The following is a 20,097-nucleotide window of genomic DNA, read 5'->3' on the forward strand; positions in this document are numbered from 1 at the left end:
AAATTTTGAAAAAGTTTTAATAGTTTAAAATTTGAAAAAAATTTTAATAGTTTACCGTAGGACATTCTGTTGTCAGTACCGCCTACATTTAATGAAACCACCTCCTTGTTATTCTTCGTTGACTACTCCCGTATTTTTCAAAATTCATCTCTTAATTCTGTTTGGAGGGACCTAGTTTCCTTAATAATCTCTTCTACAGCTGTAACAAGTAACCGCAACCTTTTGATCAGACCCGGTATTGCTAAATCGTAAGCACGCACGATCTTTAGTACAGCACAGGAACTTGTGCGAGATGCACGATGTTCTCCCCGTAAAAGAGAGACAGAGTGAATAAGGGATATTACGTATGTATAGTCGGGTTACTACATTTCGGCCTTTTCTTCCCTTGTACTGTTGGAATATAAATATAATCGACTAGAATAATCTGGTTATTCTTTAAAATAAACTTTTTTGGTATTGTCTAGGTTTTATGATAAATTTAAAAATTATGAGATGAATTTTCACAACATATGATTGTTAGCATTTATTAATAATTTATAAAAATAATAATATTTTTTTAAAACCTTGTTAATTCAATGTGATTTTCAAATGTTTGTATGGTTTTTACAGATCCTCTGGAAACTTAGCAGATGGTGTTCTTTACTTCAGTATAAATGTAAGTAGTCATATTAAAATGAATTAAAATTTTTTATAAGCTCATCTTACAGGTTATGTAAGTTTCTTTCTTACTTTTATGGTGGTTTTGATATAGAGTAGGGGGCTATATAAAAGAGAGCTATCAATAATACAATTTTTAAAAAAAACACCATTCCATATTAATGATTCTTGACATCTTGAGGACGTTTACTCCAAAATATGGAAATCATGGTTAAAAACTTCTGTAATAAAAATAAATAAATAATTTATTCCTAAAAAATAGCAGTATCCTTATTTATCAGAGCAATATCGTTATTTATTTTCACAAAATAATTTCGATTTACGAAAAATTTTTATTATGGTTAAATTGTTATTTTTATCAAATTGTCAATTTTATTCAAATATCTTGCATTAACTTTATTTAAAATTAAATTAAACGATTTTCTTTCTCAAAAAAAAGAAAACAAAACCATTCCATGATGAATTTTTAAATAAATAATACTCATTTATAAAAGTAAAAAATTGGATTACCTGCGTCCTTATTTACACAGTGCAAAAAATATATTCTTAATTCAATTAAACCTGCGTCAACCACAGAAGCCTTCTTAACCACAGAAACCTGCGTCAAGCTGGTACGTGGGAAAATGAAAATTTAATTTTTGTATTTTTTGACACGGCTTAGATCAATTTCACTCGGTTTTCTTCCTCTAGACTAGAAAGGAACAGCCGTTCCTTTCTTCATCTGTGAAGTAGCACACATAACCGTTCCTAACGTGATAAATGTAATTAACCGATTTCAAAAAAGGAGGTTCTGAATTCTATTTTAAGATTTTTAAAATTGTAAATGAATATGTTTATAATAGAGGATTTTCCTCGTACGTTGGTCCCATAGCAAGTTGTTTTCAAAATAAATTAATTGAAAGAAATTTTTACGAAATAAAAAATTGTCTGCATAAATGACTTAAGGATATATCTATTTTTATCGTTAGTATTGGATTATGATATATACATAGCTAGATGTCATTCGTATATTCGAAGAATTTTTGAAAAAGAGTATTTGAAAATTTAGGTAAAAATGTAATTTTCCAACTAATTTTCACGTAAAGTTTTCGGATTAATCGCATTTCTTGCGAACTGCTTTTCTTCTTGTAATCGTTTTTATAGGTCTGTCCTCATATTTTAAATAAAGATAAAACAAATAAAAAATTAGTAAAATATACTTAAAAAATAATAAAACTTAATTTGAAATAAAATTAAAAAATTTCGATCCCCTTAAGTAATTTTTTTTGCATTTTAGTTTTTTAAGTCTATGCCCAAATAAAAATTATTGCCCTTTTCGGCTTTTTCAAAACTTTATTTTCTAAATTGCAAATACGTAAACGTAATACGCGTTACGTAATTGCACTCTTTTTTCTTTTTTTTTCAGCTTCTCCCTCAGGCCGGACTAAAGTGAAGCATAAACACAGTCCGGGGAAGTGTCCGTTACTCTAACGAGCCCACCCGCCTACTGGCTGTAAGTCCGGCATAACAGGCAGGCCCGCCGGTAGAATCTTGATTTCCTTGTCCTGCCTCTAACTCCCAGGGCAAAGCCATCAGGTCCGACAAAGTCGTGCCCAGCGACTCCATCCTCAGAGCCGGAACTCGGAACACGGAATTGCTCTTAAAGCCATACAAACTAACTGTGGTTCAATACATTACAGAGAATGACAAAGTTGCTCGGTTGCAGTTATGAGTGGAAATGATGGATAGAATTGCAGACATCGATACATTTTTAGACAATATAATTTTTAATGATGAGTCAAAGTTTCACATAGGTGGCAGGTCAACACCATAAATGACGATATGGAGTAGCGAAAACCCTCATTAAACTTTACAACACATTCGTGGTAGCCAGAAGTCAGTGTTTTATTGTGTCCTAAGCAAACAAAGACTGTACGGCCCGTTCTTCTTTCAGGAGTCAACCATGAATTATATCATTTATCTGGACGTGCATCAAAATTGTCTAATTCCTCAGTAAGACGATGATGACCAAGATGGATATCATTATCAGCAAGACGGGACACCACCTCACTACTGCCTAGAATTCCGTGATTTTCTTGATACTCCCAGGTCGGTTGATTGGTCGTGAAGATCCAACTGTATGGCCACCTCGCTCCCCAGATTTGACCCCGCTAGACCTTTGCTTGTAGGGTTTCAATAAAGATCGGGTTTATGTACCGCTTTTGCCTGCTGATCTTGTTGAACTAAGACTTCGAAATAATGCCGTAGCTGCAGAGGTACGCCCGACTTGCTGGCTACAGTCTGGAATGAAATCGACTTCAAGTGGGATGTATGTCGCATTGCAAATGGAAGCAGTATCGAATCAAAGTGAATGTTGGGTGATAAACTTGATGTGTTTTTTTTATGAAATGAAACCTCTACCGAATCTGTAAATTATCTCAATAAAATTTTATATGCTTTTAAAAATTGTGAAGTTTTTTTTTAATCGCCCAGTAATAAGAATGCAAGAAAAAATAATTAAATAAAAGTGTAGACTAATAGGAAGTTTCAGCTTCGCCATTTGAGGAAGAGTTAAATTTTAAGCTCAACGCAAATGACGGAAAAGTACATCAGCTGTCAGTTGTTTTTTTTTTAGAATTTTTAGAATGAGGCTAATCATTAAGTTTTAAGTAGAAATTGTCTTTACTATACACGTGAAAATATTTAATTGCACTTGTTTTAAATTCCGCATCCTGGTCTGAATATCAAACCACAACCTAATTATTCTTTATAAAGTCATCCCCGTCGTCCTCATAAAAATGTGCTACTGAATTCCATTAACTCTATTATTACTATTATTTAATGAAATACTTAATGTTTCTTTCTTTGTCCCCATTCAACAACTAAACTCGCTGCCGACGTTTGCCCTTGTGACCGACCGTCTCACCTGTCTGCCTAGTAAACCTGCCAACTAGTACAATTTACTTGTGTTTCTCTATCCTAACTCAAACTATTTCCTATTTGTAAATCGATATAAATGTTGCATTCGTTTTTTTTAATGTATAAATATTACGAAAGAAGTATTTGTTAATAGTACCATTTTAAATTACTAGGATTTATCGAGTTAAATTAATTTAATAAAAATTTCTCAAGTGTTACAAATTAGTAAATAATATATCATTAAACCGGTTTTTCCTATTTGTTAAAAATATTCATTTGTACCTGTTTAATTGACATCCACTTTCCAGTCTTCTTTCGTACTTCTTATGCGATATCTATAACCTTATTTCTCATTTTTTATTTTCTTTTTGTTACAGTTCTGTATTTGAAGATTAGATTAGACTATTAATATATTTCAATAGGAAGAGAGAAGTCGCGACAAAGTCCATTTTTGATTTAAAACAAATTATTATATTATGACAACTAAAAATTATACGAGTATATCCTACAACTCATGTATATTTCCCATTTGATATATTTGAGTTAGCCCCCCTCCAACCTTCTCCAAGGGCTAATGTCCCCAATTATTTACAAAATAAACGTATGTAAAAATATGTGCTCCGAATTATTGTGCTGCTTTATGTTTTTGTAATTTTTTTTAATACATGAGCATAACATTCTATAAGGAATTAATAAAATTGTATGTGAGTATGCTGCAGAAAATACAATTTTTTTTATTTATATTGAGGGGCGCTGACTATCCTATTGGTCGTCTGTACAATGAAAAAATCTTAATCTGTTCAAAATTTTGAACAATTTTATCATTGCTCTTCACTACAAATTTATTGCTTAAACAAACTCTATTTTTTTAAACCCGTTTGTATATAAGACTGCATACAAAATCAATCCAAACCTTCTAGTCGAAATATTTTTCAACGATCATCTATACTTTTCTTATTAATTTAACTATACAATACATGCTGTTTTCAAAGATCCTTTCATAGAAAATAACTATAAAAGAATTATGTTCAAGATTTTATTTTGAATTGCCTTTATACAATGAACTGATCGAATATCGAAGAGATTTAGAAATATTTTTTTCATGTTCTTTTTAGCAATAATTGAACATTCATAAACTTAAACACAAAGTGTGTTAACATATTTAATTTGTTAAGTAAATAATGATTTACATAATTCATAAACGATGATCTGACAGCCCGTTTTGTATCTTAAAATTTCGTACGACTTCTTGATGGAGCCAAAGAAATGATATTATTCTTCAGATGGGAATATATGTAACAATAATATTTAATTATCACGTGGTTAGCGTTTTATTAAAGTTCTTGAAAACAAAACAGTACTGTTTAATTTTATTCCAAACGATTTTTTTTTTTTTAACAAAGAAGCGCATTCCGGTATCTGAAGAGAGTTTAGCGATAAAGATAACTTTGGAATTGTCAGTGCAGCATGAATTCGACTAAAATAATTTGAAATTAAGTAAAATGATGGAGACGCGTGACATTTATACTACTTTTATGGATTGAAAATCACATCCTGGAATGCTTTCTTTTCAATAAAATGCCATGGTAGTTTAAAAAATCGCTTAATCAAACTAATACTTGACAGATTGATAAATAAAACTTAGATGAATAAAGTGCAATATAAAAATTTTATCGTCGTCGATTATTTTTTTATGCCTATCTAAATTTTAAGTCTCATTTTATATATTTTACTATAAAAAATTGATGGTTCTAATGGTGTAATTAAAATTTTATACTGGCTTTTTTTACACACAGTAACATGTCTAGTAGTCACGCACGAAGTTGTATGGTGCTTAGTGTAGTCCGTTAACAGAAATAAAAACTTCACAAATAGTAAATAATTTAAATGTATTTCAACTTTTGCTAAATCCGGATTTATCGTGTTGTACACGGATTAATAAAATGTTCATAATTTTATTCTTGGAAAATTAAAAAATTATAAAATAATTAATAAGCATTGGTTTATTTAACCAATGTGACAGCTTTTTCACTTTTCAACATAATTTCCAGCAACATTAGTTCACTTGTCCTATCTCTGAATCAGCTTATTTATGCCTGCTGCAAAAACATTCTGTCTTGACGTCAGAGCCAATTTGGTACATTTTCTTTGACGTCGTTATTGCCATCAAACTTCTTACCACGTAGTGCTTAGAGTGTAAGAAACAAGTGGAAGTCCGTTGGGGCCAAGTTAGGACTGAATAGAGGGTGAGGTAATACTTACGTCCCAGTCCAATTTGTCGATGGATTCTCAACTTGTCTTAGCTGTGTAGGCCGGGCGTTATCGTGAAGCAGAATGATACCTTTGCGCTAAGATCCAAGGCGTTGAGAAAACGTCCAGAATTACTTTATAATCAAGCTTTCACTTTGTTGATAAGCATGTCACAGTAATATGCGCTGTTTATTATTCGCTGATCTTAAAGAAAATCGACAAAAACTGGACCTTTTGCACCTCAAAACATTGTTATCATGATTTTTCCTGCTGTGGTCGGGTTCGGAGTTTCTTCTTTACAGGTGAACTTGTATGCTTCCATGATACTTTTTTTTTATTGAATCCGATTCGTAATGATGAATTCATCTCCCATCACAGGTTAGAGAACGGTGTAAAAAAGCATCACTTCCTGGAGATACCATTCTTTCAGCTCTTTGCATGTGCAACGTCTTGTCTCCTTATGGTAATCTGTCGATTCTCTTGAAACCGAACTTGCGCCTGTTTTGTGGTACTTAAGTTCGTCGCTGATAATTTTATGAACTGTGACCACACGTACTTGTAATTTTTCATTTGTAATCTCAACTGTAATCCGTCGATCTTCTTGGATGGAGATCGCGCTTGAAACTCGCAAAGAGTTTCAAGCGCTGGAGTTGAAACTTCAGCTGGACGTCCAAAACGGTACTCGTCAGTCACTGAAGTTCCACCGTCTTTAAATGTTTCTATTCATTTGTAAAAATGTCTGCGGTTCACACAACTTTGTCCTGAATTGTGTGATCATACTAGAATAAAGTTTAACGGGTTTATTACCTTCGGAGAGCAAATACGGATCACTGAACGCTGTTCAACTAATTCGTAAAGTTCAAGAGAACTCGCCATCGTAAAAAGAAATTTTGAGATTATAAACAAAATAATTTTAATCAAACATCTGACCAAAAGTCATCACAGGATTATCAACTTACTGATCTGAAAGTATCATAATCCTGTTATCAACTTTTTTGCCTCCACAGCTATTTATGTCTTTATTGAATGACCTTCATGTATGTAAATTTGAAATTAATATTTTATCACTCTAAAAAAAAATCATAAAAAAATCAGTTGATTCAACATACTAGTGGCTGGTGGCAACAATTTTGCAAAAATTAAAAATAAAAAACAGTTACTATGTTGTTAGTTTTTTACTCGTATTTTTATTTAATTTGTTTTATTGGAATTAATAACACGCCAGTGACTAATTAGAAAACAATAACCATAGAAGTAGTAAGAAAGAAAAAACAGAATAAAAACTAATAAGAACTTTTTACCAACTTTTCGAAGAAAAGTACGGTATTACCTTTTGGTCGCACGTTGCGATTTGGGTGTGAAATTGAACTTTCTTTACGTTTTGAGGCATGATAAGTATAAAAATACCATTCACTTAAAATATATTTTCCTTATATATATAGGCCTATGTATAAAATTCTGTAGCTAGAAAATCTCTAATTAATCAAGTCATTGAAATTTAGATATGTTGTACCAGTGTATCCGGAGTTGTGCATGTGAAAATTTGATGCAAATTGGTTGAGTCGTTCCTGAGTTACGTTCAATTTAAATTCAACAGTAGGTAACATAACCTCAGTTTTCGGTATTCTTTCGGTCACATTGTGGAGGCTGAAAATGAATCAACATTTTGAGGTATGAGGAGTACGAAAATACCGTTCACGTATGAAATCTGGTGGCCCGAAAATCTCCAAAACTACTCGATCAGTTTCATTGAAATTTAGATATGTTGTACCAGTGTATCCGGAGTTGTGCATGTGAAAATTTGATGCAAATTGGTTGAGTCGTTCCTGAGTTACGTTCAATTTAAATTCAACAGTAGGTAACATAACCTCAGTTTTCGGTATTCTTTCGGTCACATTGTGGAGGCTGAAAATGAATCAACATTTTGAGGTATGAGGAGTACGAAAATACCGTTCACGTATGAAATCTGGTGGCCCGAAAATCTCCAAAACTACTCGATCAGTTTCATTGAAATTTAGATATGGTGTAGTATATACTGAAGTTGTGCATATGAAAATCTGATGAAGATTGATTGCATCGTTCTTGAGTCACACACAATTTAAGGTCATCAACAAACCTTGAGTACCAGTGGTGTATTTTTCATACGCACTTATGCTTGTGACTGACAGCACTTAATGCAAGTTGAAACTTGCACACAGAGCAAGTTTCAACTCGCTCAGTGGTGAGCGAGATGAAACTTGATAGTTGTGTGTAGGGTCTACTCGTCAATCGAACGTATAAAGTGCGTTTCTGACTGCGAAATGAGGGCATCAGAAATGAAAAGTTGGACTTCTTACGCAGAACTACGCAAAAACACAAAAAAAAGAGTTAAAATTATAAGGCAAAGCAACCCACTTTAGTATCCCACAATACAGCTTTTTTTTACTGTACTTTAAGTGTCTTGGTGTAAAAGGTTTTTTTATTTGAAACTACTGATAAGTTTCAACGAATTTAATACGAATAAATCACGGATAAAAGATACGAATAAATCTCCATTTCAAAGGACCGGCTAACCTTACAAGGCTAGTCTAAAAAAAATCGGTGGATTGAAAAAATTAGCTTGATTCAAAGGTACTGTAGAATATACACTAGATTGAATGAATTTTTTAATTTACCAAGTTATAAGGTTCTGAAAGTGTAGAGGTTTAGCTGGGATGTGACAGTAAAGAATAATAAGCTTAAAAACGGGAGGGAGAGAGAGAGAGAGTGAGTGAGAGGGATAACAAGAAATAACTGAAGAGTTCTTCGGTTTCAATTAGGTACAGGTTAATTTTTTGTAGCTTATTCTTAACTTTCCTTTTACCTTTAATGTAGAAGTTAGTTTTACAAAAGGTGGTACAGTCAACGAAAAAAGTACGAATTTATTCCCTTCTCATTAAGCTTATCCGTGACTTAATTTCAATTTTAAATGTTTTTTTTTTTTTTTGAAAGGTACTTGATATTTTTTTACATGTAATTAATGTGCAATAATAATGTAATGCAAATAATGTAATTATTTAGAATAAATAAAGAATCCTGTCCTAGAAACTAATCCTTAGTGAGATTGTTTCATATATAAAAATAAATTGAGGTAGGATCATTTGCTAATACTGATTTTTTTACGTATCTTATTAAAAGATTACGTAAAAATATTTTTTTACGTAACTGTTGAAAAATTATTTAAGAATACCCACACTTTGTTAACACTGTGTATATGTTTTTTTTCGATATTTCTGAGTGCGAATGTAGGTTTCTACATTAAATATAAATATAATTTTATATATATATAATTTACAATGTTAAAAATTTTCTAGATAGCATGAAACCTACATTCGCACTCGGAAATAAGGGTAAAACTTTAAACATTTTTTGCAAACGTATAAAAAGATAATTTAAATAAATTATATTATCTGGAAACCTATTCTAGTCATTTATAAATTAACCTAATTCAAACTAGTAAAATATTCGTGTTATTAAAATAATAATGTTAACTGATAAACTATACGCAATACCCAAGGTTGTTTGTTATCAATTGTTTAAAAAGATAAACAATAAAAACTGCTTTATTGGTTCTATAAATTCATACATCATTTAGGTTATTCGCACGAAAGTTCGGACATTATTATTTATCTAATACTGACAAATAAAAAGCTGATATTACTTGAGTTTGACTAACACAGGAGTTAAAATTTCTCTCTCTGCTTAGCAAATAATAAAAATTATCTCAATTTATTTACACTGAATTTTTATACGTTCCTTCGGAGAATAAGACCTATTTTAGAGCATAGTAATTCCTAATCGCTTCGGTGTCCATTGTGGGCATCCCATTATCGAGCAACGTAATCATCTTGTCAACATAATCAGCAGAAGCCTTGAAAGTAAAAATACTCTTCGGCAGCCTTCTTAGACGTCCAATAGGCCTTCGACAAGGTCTGGCACTCTGGCCTTTTGTACAAATTAAAGAAAAGCCTTTTCCAACCATACTACCATCTACTCGGGTATCTAGAAGGACGTTTCTCTCAGGTGAAATATAACCAGGAGTAGTTCACGTTTTTCGAAATCAAGTTGGGAGTTCCTAAGAGATCTTGAGGTCCGTGTCAACTTAATTTTTAAACCCACAATTTTTATAACATTTTAAGATACAACACATAATTCTAAGACTTACTCTTGAAGATTTTCCCGTAAACGCAACCGTTCTGGAGCTATACATCAGATACAGCTCGTTCAGCTGTAGTTGCATCTATCGACATGACAATATAAGTTGTATCTAAGTCAACACTTTCGTAATTTTACTACTTTTTATTTTTTTGTGTGTTTTGTTGTATTAGGGAAAACATCAAAGAGTAAAAATGTCTTAAAATTAGGCGGGTCCTAAAATATAAAAATTGGAATTTCCATTTAAAAAGATTAAGCCACATTAAAAAAATTGTGGAGTTTATAAACATGTCAATAGGTAAGTTTAAATGCACTGAAAAATCGAGGAAAAATTCCCCATTTAAAGCTTTTGTTTGTTTTAAGCATTATTTATTGACGGGATGCCAATGGTGGCACATTTAAAATGAACATTGTATGTAAAATAAAACATAAATTTAACAGTCGAGAAGTTCCAGTACACGAAACAAAGCTAACGACAGATCTGTTTTTTTGTATCTCCTGACGTTGGTGTAAAATTCGAAAATGCATTACGTTTTTTTGAATAAGAGTTCATTATTTTTTTTAAACTGCAACTGGGTCTGCTGTTGAAAGACAAGGTCAAGTTGATGTAATCTACTTTGATTTTTAGAAAGTTGGACGAAATGTTAATTGGTTGTTTTATTAAAAAGAAGTTTAATACCAAATTTGGATTCGGTAATGTTCTTTGTAAACTGGTCGCTTCGTACTAGAGCGATAGATGTTTTTAAATGAAGTTTAGTGGAGCGACTTCGACTCAGGTAAGGCCGGTTTTGGAGTACCCCAAAGTTTGATGCCGGTTTTTATTGTTGATCGATGACATGTCAGTCGTTTTAGATCCCATGTACGCAGACTACCTAAAAATATACCAATTCATTTGTCGACCGTTTGATCATTTACATCTATTGAAGAATATCAATGATATATTAAAAGGAGCGAAAGAGAACGGTATGTTTATCGATAACAAGAAGACCGTGATTGTTACCTTGAAACTAATCTTTCTAGCTTCATACATAATATTGCAAACGATTTTATATGGAAGATGGCGCGAGTATGAGATTTCAGAGTTCTTTTACATTTAGATTTATCCCGTCGGAAATATCTCAGTATATCGATAGGACTTTGTGTTCTGAATTGTCATTTAACAAATTTTAATAATTTTATACATTCACGTAAAGATGAACAAATTCACTTGTTTTTAAGCTGCACAGATGTTGCAGTTAAATAGAAAGTTAATATTAATTAATCTTTTTGTTATACATACAATATTAAGGATTTTAAAATTAAAGAAATATTTTTCAAATAAGATAAAATTTAGCCTGGAGATATTTTTCATCAAATTATTTACTCTTGTTAGCCAAGAACAATTATGTCATAACTGATGATGACTAACGGATGTAAATAACGATTTAATATTTATAATTAATTTTGTGTTGGTTTTTTTCAATTGTTTTGAATAAATACATAAAATATTTTACTAATTGTCACTTTTATTGTTGTTTCACAGTACATTATTTTACGCTCGGGATTCGTATGTTATTATTATTATAGATATATGACATATTCCTGTTTTATTATCGCTACCCATTCATGATACGGATAATACACCTTCCTCTTTGTAATTATTACTTCAATGAATGCACACCGCTTTTCCCCTCCATTCATATTCTGTTACTGCCATTATTTTCATTCATATATTAACTGTTACGAGTTACCATCCTGACTTAATCTACTCAGCAATGTCACGCCCTTGTCTCTATGCCATTACTGATAAATTATTATCCTAGTTTTCTTCTTTCATATTTTTTATTTATCTATTATTTTTCGGCTCATTATACTAACTCCACCGTGAAAATAATAAGGTTTGGTCATGTATTTCTATTATAAATTGTGACCTTGGTGGTGGTTACAAACCATGATTTTGTTACATAATATTTCTATTTTAGATTAGTTCAGGAAGAAATAACTATTTTTTATTAATTTTTTTAAGATCTGTTTGATTTTCTTATTTTATATGCCCATAAATACGCGCGCACGCGCACACACATAAATAACTGTTACATAACCTTCAATATAATAAGCAGAATCTATTAGGCGATCAGTCATGCACTCTCTCCCTAGACAAATAGCACGTACAGCAAAGAAGGTAGAGTACTATTTGCCTAGGCAGATATTATTTGACTGATTTAATTCAGGAAAATGTTATTTGCCATCGACACATATATGTATATAGAGAAAGAGAGTTTGTTATATAGAAATTGAACTAATCAGTGTTCCTTCGGGGCCAGGTCTTTCTTTATTAAAAGATAATTCTAATAATTATTTCATATGAAAATTGTCAGTTTTTATTTGCTTTGTTTCTTGTCCTCCCTCGTCGAATCGTAATAAAATTCTTCCAAAGCGGCAACGTGTATAAAAATTGTTCTTAAGTTGAGGGAAGAGGAAGAAGCTCGTTTGACTTTTCAAAAAATCTGAAAATCTCACTTCGTGAGAGCGAGTTGTATTTTTTGTAAAGTCCTGAAGGAATAAATGCCAAAATTTTATTTTAAGTAAAGAAAATGGAGCACACCGATAAATATTTCAAATAAAAAATTAACAACAAATTGCAAAGTTTAATTAAAATATATTTATTCTTCGCGTCTGTTTAAATTGGTTATGTCGCAGTCATATAGCTATCACTTTTAGATATAAGAAAAAAACCTGTTAAGTATTATACTACTCACCTTATAATGGTGAGTAAATTTATTTAAATAAGTTTACACTTGAAATTATCCTCAAACTTCAATAACAGATTACTAAAGAATTGTTTGGATCCTAATGGTGGTTTTAGAGCGATACGATATGTGTGTAGTTTCTCAGTAATTTTGAACACCATTAATAGCAAACATTTACACGAACATTCTGATTTATATATATATATTTAAATTTATTTAAATTAATCTTTTTACAGTCCATAATTCCTCTGTACGTTAAATTTTAACTATATATATATATATATATGTATATTGAATTTTTTTTTGCAGCCAGTCCGCCAAGTGCAGAATTAAAGAAACAGTCTTATCATTTTTAACGTTATTTCCTTTACATTACAGCGCTTTCGAGCATAAGCCCATCCTTAGTAATGATTTTTTTATCTTCATTCCATATACACATATAACTACTATTCAACACCTTTACACTTTGGTTATTTTTTATAACTTTGGTTATTGAGTAAAATATAAGAAATTTTAAACATTTACAGAACATACATTTGTTCAGTCAAAAATTTAAAAACATTTACGAAAAGTTATAATAATAATTAAAATTTTTTACTAAATTTACCAAACTTTATTTAAATTTTTTTTCAATATATTGTTTTAAATAATAGCATGTGACAGTATTGTATTAACATTATATACATATATAGTAAATTGAATTAAATTTTAGGAGATATAATTTTTCAGTCTGACTTATGGATTCCCTTCTGAACAGCTACTAAGAACAAGTAACCGGTGAAATAATTAAGTGGTACCACAGTTTAATCAAAATTCAGTTGAAACTAACACTTATAATTTCTTGGTTAAATTGAACCTAAAATAGATTTGTTGCTTTTTATATAAATTTATTTATTTATTGAGTATTCCGTAAATCTATGAGTACGTGTAAACAATTTCGTTTAATCACTACCTGAAAACGACTGCTTCCTTTGTTCGTATCGTATCGTATCGAGTGTAGCTATTTACATCTGTAGCTACCTAGACCAAGAGGAATTGTTAATTGCAACAGAAAGGTGGCCTAGAGATATTATCAAGAAACCTATATTGTTAAAATATAAAACAGAATGGCGTGGCCTCGAACCTGTTAACCTTCCCCACGGGTAAGCGAACTCTAACTTTCTATATCGTTCGAACACTGTTTATATTTAATCCTGTCGATCCAAAAAAATTAGTCAACCGTAAAGTGCTGCTCCGATTCTGATTAAAAGTGCTTCGAACTTTTGAGAGGTTGCGGGCAGATCGGGTGACCGTTGCCCAAAGAGATTCTGTAAGCTATATTGCGGTGGGAATAGTTTGTCTCCTAACGAGTTTACTCCGTGGGATCAGTTCATCTTTCTCATCGTCAAACCGTTTTCCTTATTCTTGTTTCTCTTTTTTTAAATCTGATTTCGACGGTCTTCGGTTTGACCCTGCGACATCCGTCCGTGGGAGGATGACAGGATCTGTAGAGCCACTGAATCCTTGGCGTGATTTGGTCGGGGTCGCGTACTACCGATCGACCTGGGTATTCTGCTTCCAGTTTGGTAACAATGAATATATAACTCCAATTCCTAATTTCTCCGAAAATACAAACATAGAGTCGTTTTATCAAAATTAATTACTTACAGAAACAAAATAAAGTGTAATTTGACATTACTGAACATAAATTACCCGTGCTTTCTTACATAATTTTTTTTTAATCTCATACCTCTTTTTCGTTAAAGATTTTTCACAAAAAAACAACGTTTTTTTTCGTAAAACATCAAAATTAATTTTCGTAAAAATTAAAGTTTGATTTGCTCAGAAAATAATGTAACAAAAAATTTAATTGATAAAAATGAAACCAAATAGAATTTTGAAATGTTTTCTGTTAAAGATTATTTTTTAATATTAAGTGAAATGTTCATTATCTGGCAGAAACCTTTGTTTTTATTTTTATGATCCAATATAACAAAAGCTTTACGGGAGAAAATGTTATAATAAATTGAAATAAATTCTAGAAGATATGATTTTTCAATTTGACTTGAGGATTCCCTTCTGAACAGCTACAAAGAACAAGTAACCGGTGGAACAATTAAGTGGTACCATAGTATTAATGAGGTCCAGTTGAAACTAATACTTTTATAAAATCTTGTTGAGAAAAAATATATCCAAAAATGAGAAAAAGTAAAATTTCCCATTCTAAACAACCGTTTCTAACATTAAAACTTCTTTCCTTTTCAGAAAGTTCTAAAAAAAAAAAACGATAGTTTAATACGTTAAATTAATGTTAATATCACTGTGTAAAAAAGTCTTAAAAATAAATAATTTTTTAGTTGTAAATGGATCTTTAAATTAATACCTTTTTCTTGACATGAAATAAGAAACTTTTTTTTGTTTTCCAAATTGTAGAATCATTGATTCTACAATGATTTTGAATTTAATTAAACATTCTTTTAATTCTTTTCGAATCAAATAATTAAATTGCTCGTTTTTTTTTAATGCATAAAAACTAATTAAAATAATATAATACCATGTAATTTATATATAAAACAAAACTCATAATAGATAGAAGTTAATTATTTGCTAATAGTAAAAAAGGAATCGTAGCTATTTATATCCGACTATCAACAAGTGGTCGGTAAAATCACCCAAAATTTAGAGGGTATATTTGAATTTTAAGCTGTTCATTTGTAGTCTATTAAGACTGAAATGATATCTATCTTAATTTTTCGAATCATTGCACATTGGCATTGTGACAATTCGTTTTCCAGAAATAATGCTTTTATTTTTCACTAGATTTTCTTTAAAAACTATTTTAAACTTTATGGATGAGTTTCTAGAATATTTTTCTGGAATTCCTATTCGAGTTCCTTAATTACTAAAATAATATTTAACTAGGATGCTATAAAATTTCCCGACTCCTTATTAAGCTTAATATTTAACCTCTCTGTGTTAATAAAATTGAAAATTACCTTTACGTCGTTATTTTAGTATACGGATTTTTTTATACGGTTTTTCAATTTTAAAGTATTTCAATAGAAATTTTTTCGATAGGCTGTAAAAATGTCTAGTTAGGAAACAACTTACTATTTTTCTCAGTTTTGCTTATAGAATCTCTGAAAAACTGAATAAGATTTTTTAATCAATTTTTCGATGAAAAACCTATGAAATTTAGTAAAAGTGTTCGGTTGGCCATCATTTATTTAATACCTGTGAGACCCATATTGATTATATTTAATTAAGATTTTGATAACCCTGTAAACGGTACCAGTCAATTTATTAGAGTTTTAGATCACAGAATCTAACGTTCAGTCATAAAATCAGCGGTAACTCTTTTCTCTTATCTAGATCTTTAGCAGAACTACAATTTTAACGGATGAAAGAGCGAAAAGCCTAGTACGGCATTACCATATTAGCGAGGATTGAAAGTTGGCACTAATATCGTCATTAAAAAGATTTCATATTCACTGACTTGACCCTATACCGAAGATCATTTTTCTCGATTTACATTTATCACAGGATGGCAGGAAAGATTCATAAAGTTTTCTGTATTCAATAAATATAAATCCTAAAATTACGGTCCAACGGATAAGTTTCTAACCGACACCGCAGAAAATTTCCCTGAAGTAGGAATTAACAGCTGAAGTTTAGGTTCAATGTAACTTAATCGGTTGGTATGTATTTAAAAAAATAGTCTTAATTGTTAAATTCACGTCTGGTTTTAGCAAATTATTTTTGTTACATTTATTTTCGTAAAATATACTTAACTTTTTCATAGGAGGTTTTAAATATGTTTATAGTTTTTTTTTTAAGTTAGATATCTTTTGATGACTGTCAGTTATTATTGAGTTAATTTACTTTTTTGAATTGGGACACGCTACAAGATTTATGTAAAAAAAGTCTGTCAGTATCAAATATAGATGCAAAATTTAAAAGAAATTCTGTAAAATAGTTTAGCGGAATGCACACATTTATGATAATGAAATATACAAATAAGAAAAACACAACAGTAATAGAAGGTAACAACAGTAATAGAGGATGTTAGAATGTGGGGTAACAAAAGGATATTGAAAATTAGGTATACTGATAAATTCAGAGTAAAAAAGATCAGGATTTTTTATCAGTAAAGTGTTGCTCCCAAGCTGAATAAAAACTCACTGATTTCCTAAGAAATTGTCAGCAGAATGAAACTATCTGCAGAGACCCCTTACAGAACTCCGTGGGTGGATATTTTGTTTTGTTTCGTGATCCTTTAGTGGGTCGATCGTCCCTTTCTTGGTATGTCCCTCATCGTTATCCGGTCTTCGTTGTGATATTTTAACTAGATGCCCGGTGTATAAATGTATGAATTCCTATTATGTGTTCTGTGTTTATTTGGAATGACGTAAACCAAATTAGCGGTGGATCTACCTCGCGGTCGTATAAAAGAACCCGACCTGTATTCGAAATGCTTATCAGATAAAGTCAGGTATTTAAATTCTTCCTGATGTATGCATACAAATAGACCGATAATAACTTAAACCAGTTATGAACCGAACACTTCAAACATTATACCATTTTCAAAACTGTTGAGCGTGTAAATTTCGGTATCTCTACAATGATTTAAGTATAATTTTGAAATGTCTATTTCTTAAGTGAAAGAAGGTTGGAATTGCCTTTTGCTGTTTTTTATGTTTATAATTCCATAATGATGGAAAAGAAAGATACTACAAGAATGTATCTTCCATTAAAAAATAACAGAAAACATTATTTTCTTATTGGATTTTTTCAAAATCTTATTTAATCTTCTTATTTATATTCATAAATCTCCTTTTTACTTTGCATTTCTTTCAAACGATATTTTATATCAATTATTAACTTTTCTATACGTCGATTACCTTTGCATAAGCTTCCCGCAGTTTTTTTTTAAATATACAAATACCCATAAATATGATTTTTTTTTTTTGTATCGATGAATTACTAAGCAAACGTTTTATTACTAAACAAATTCAATTATAATTATGGCAATATAGAATCACGAATTCTTAGTTACGACTTTCTATATAAATTTTGCTTACTAATAATTTTGTAATATTATTATTAGTTCAGATGATTACCGAATAAAGTACAAATATGTGCAATAATATATTACGTATTACCGAATAAAGTATTACAATAATGTATTTTCAATAACATAATAATTACAATAATGTATTTCGTTAATATAATGATAATTAGTTTTTTTTTCAGTAGATATAAAAACTTAATATAAAATACCTTTTCGTTTTTATTATTTTTTACTTCTTTGTACGGAGTAAAGGAAGTATTGTAATCGCGAAAAATTTCGGTTTTCAGATTTCAACAGAAATATCTATTTTGATCATCCCTGTATCCATTTTGACTAGTTTCGGTGTGACGGTCTGTATGTACCTCTGTATCTCGCATAAATCAAAAATCATCCGTGGGATGTTGAAAGTTGGATTTAGGACTGTTATAACATATAGTTGTCCACCTCTCCTTTTGATTGCAATCGACTTGACCAAAAATGCCCAAATTCCAAAAACATTTGTATTTTGGACTTTTTCTTAACTGTAATAATAAACCCTCATTGAGAGCTTTTCGACGATATGTCATAAGTGGTACTTATTTTCATTGGTTCCAGAGTTATAGTCAAATAAAAAATTCAATTAATGAAATATTTGGTTCTTACAAGGGGAAGGCACATCGGTTCGAATAAGACTTCATTTCCTATTCTTTTTAACTTTTTTTTAAATTTAAATATATTGATTTATTAGTAATTATTAACCTCTGATTGTATATAAAGATTTTTACGATAAATTATAATTCAATAATAACAATAAAAAAAAAAAGATATGAAATAATATCAGAAGTTGTTATTAATTAAATAAAATTTTATATATTTCTCATTTAAAAAGAATGTTTAAATCTAATTTAATAGGCGTACAATGAAGTCATCTGGTGTCCACATCAGTGTTTTTTTAATTTACAATCCAACACATTATATTCACATAACATATTAAATCCTGTTGCCAGTAAATTTACATCAGCTTAAACGTGTATTTTTATTTTAATTCTTATGAAAAATGTTGACTTTTTTTACCAAATGAAAAAGTAACACAATGTAACTTTAATTTATAATATGATTTATTTTCATTTTTGTACGAATACGTATTTTGAGATGGTTTTTCGTTTTATACAAAAATTAAACGATAAGATTAATCTCTGATATTTCGTTTTTTTTTTCATAATGCCTCTTTATTTGTACTCCACCTCATTTTAAATAATCTTTTGTGATACCGTATCTTAAAAAAGAACTTTTTTTCTAGTTTTTTAGCTTTCCTGCGATTAATCATTCACTGCTATCATGAAACACTCCATTTTTTTCACTCCTAAATTATACTTTATACCGGAAAATTTATTTTTATCATAAATACTTTCTTAGTTTGTGCCAGAAATCCGTTTAAGTACTTTTAAGTAGAAGGTTTAAGTAATCCATCTATTAAATATTTAACAAAATTCTAAAATAGTTGAAACTGATTTCATCCCACCCTAAAATCAGTAAATAATAAGACGTCTTATTCATATCTTATCAATCGTCTTATTATTTACTGTAAACAACTCGTATATTACAACTGCTATATGGAATTTCAAGTTCCTACGATGCCCTCTAAAATGTTGAAATTTTAAAATGGTAGTAAGTACTCCACGCCCTTTTCCTATTAAGGTAAAATTTTAACGTCTTCAATACCACATATATAGAAATATTCGAGCCAAAACTCAAATTTTAATGTTGATGAAGTCCGGAGATACCAAAATTAAGGGCTAACATACATTCGTACATACGTATATACATATATTCTTCCGGAATTTTCCTGGGATTGTTTGTGTTTTTCGATTAGATGGAGTCGTGAAACTTCATTATTTGTAAAAACCCCACGCCCAAAATTTTGACCAATCGCCATATTTTGCCTTACATATATAAGAAACAGGCCTTACAGTTACGAGAATGTAAATATCTGTCAGGATTTTGTTGAATGTTTTCGAAATCATCTTACAGCTTAAAACCGATTCATATTATTTTACAATAGACAAATAACATTATAAAAAAATTATCGAAAATTTAGCATGTTTTGTATTCTATCTTTAGATATAATGAAACAGTAGTTAAAAACAACTCAAACATTTTCATATCACTACGGATAAAATTGAAAACTATGAATACTGTAAGAGCTGTTTTCGATTATTCTAAAGTTAGAAATAAATATAAAAATAACATTTTGGATTAAGGGCTTTTAAAAAATGGATTTTAAGGTTAATATGTTACTGTTTCCAATGAAACATGGAATGATACTATTTTTACTTCCTTGTACGAAGTAAAGAAAGTATT

At 30.2% G+C, this 20,097-nt stretch overlaps 1 protein-coding gene across 3 annotated transcripts in view; it reads left to right on the top strand.

Moving 5' to 3' along the window:
• Nucleotides 1–20,097, top strand: part of LOC142321567 (ras-GEF domain-containing family member 1B-like) — a 651,166-nt gene that overhangs the window by 219,396 nt on the left and 411,673 nt on the right. For all 3 annotated transcript variants that reach the window (XM_075359758.1, XM_075359760.1, XM_075359757.1), the window contains exon 2: nt 610–655. Coding sequence is in view for 1 of the 3 variants with exons in the window: in XM_075359757.1 (XP_075215872.1) it covers nt 610–655 (46 nt within the window). In the remaining 2 variants the exon portion in view is untranslated. The remainder of the gene's footprint in view (nt 1–609; nt 656–20,097) is intronic.

This window comes from Lycorma delicatula, chromosome 3 (genome assembly GCF_047948215.1).
Source record: "Lycorma delicatula isolate Av1 chromosome 3, ASM4794821v1, whole genome shotgun sequence".
NCBI lineage: Eukaryota > Metazoa > Arthropoda > Insecta > Hemiptera > Fulgoridae > Lycorma > Lycorma delicatula.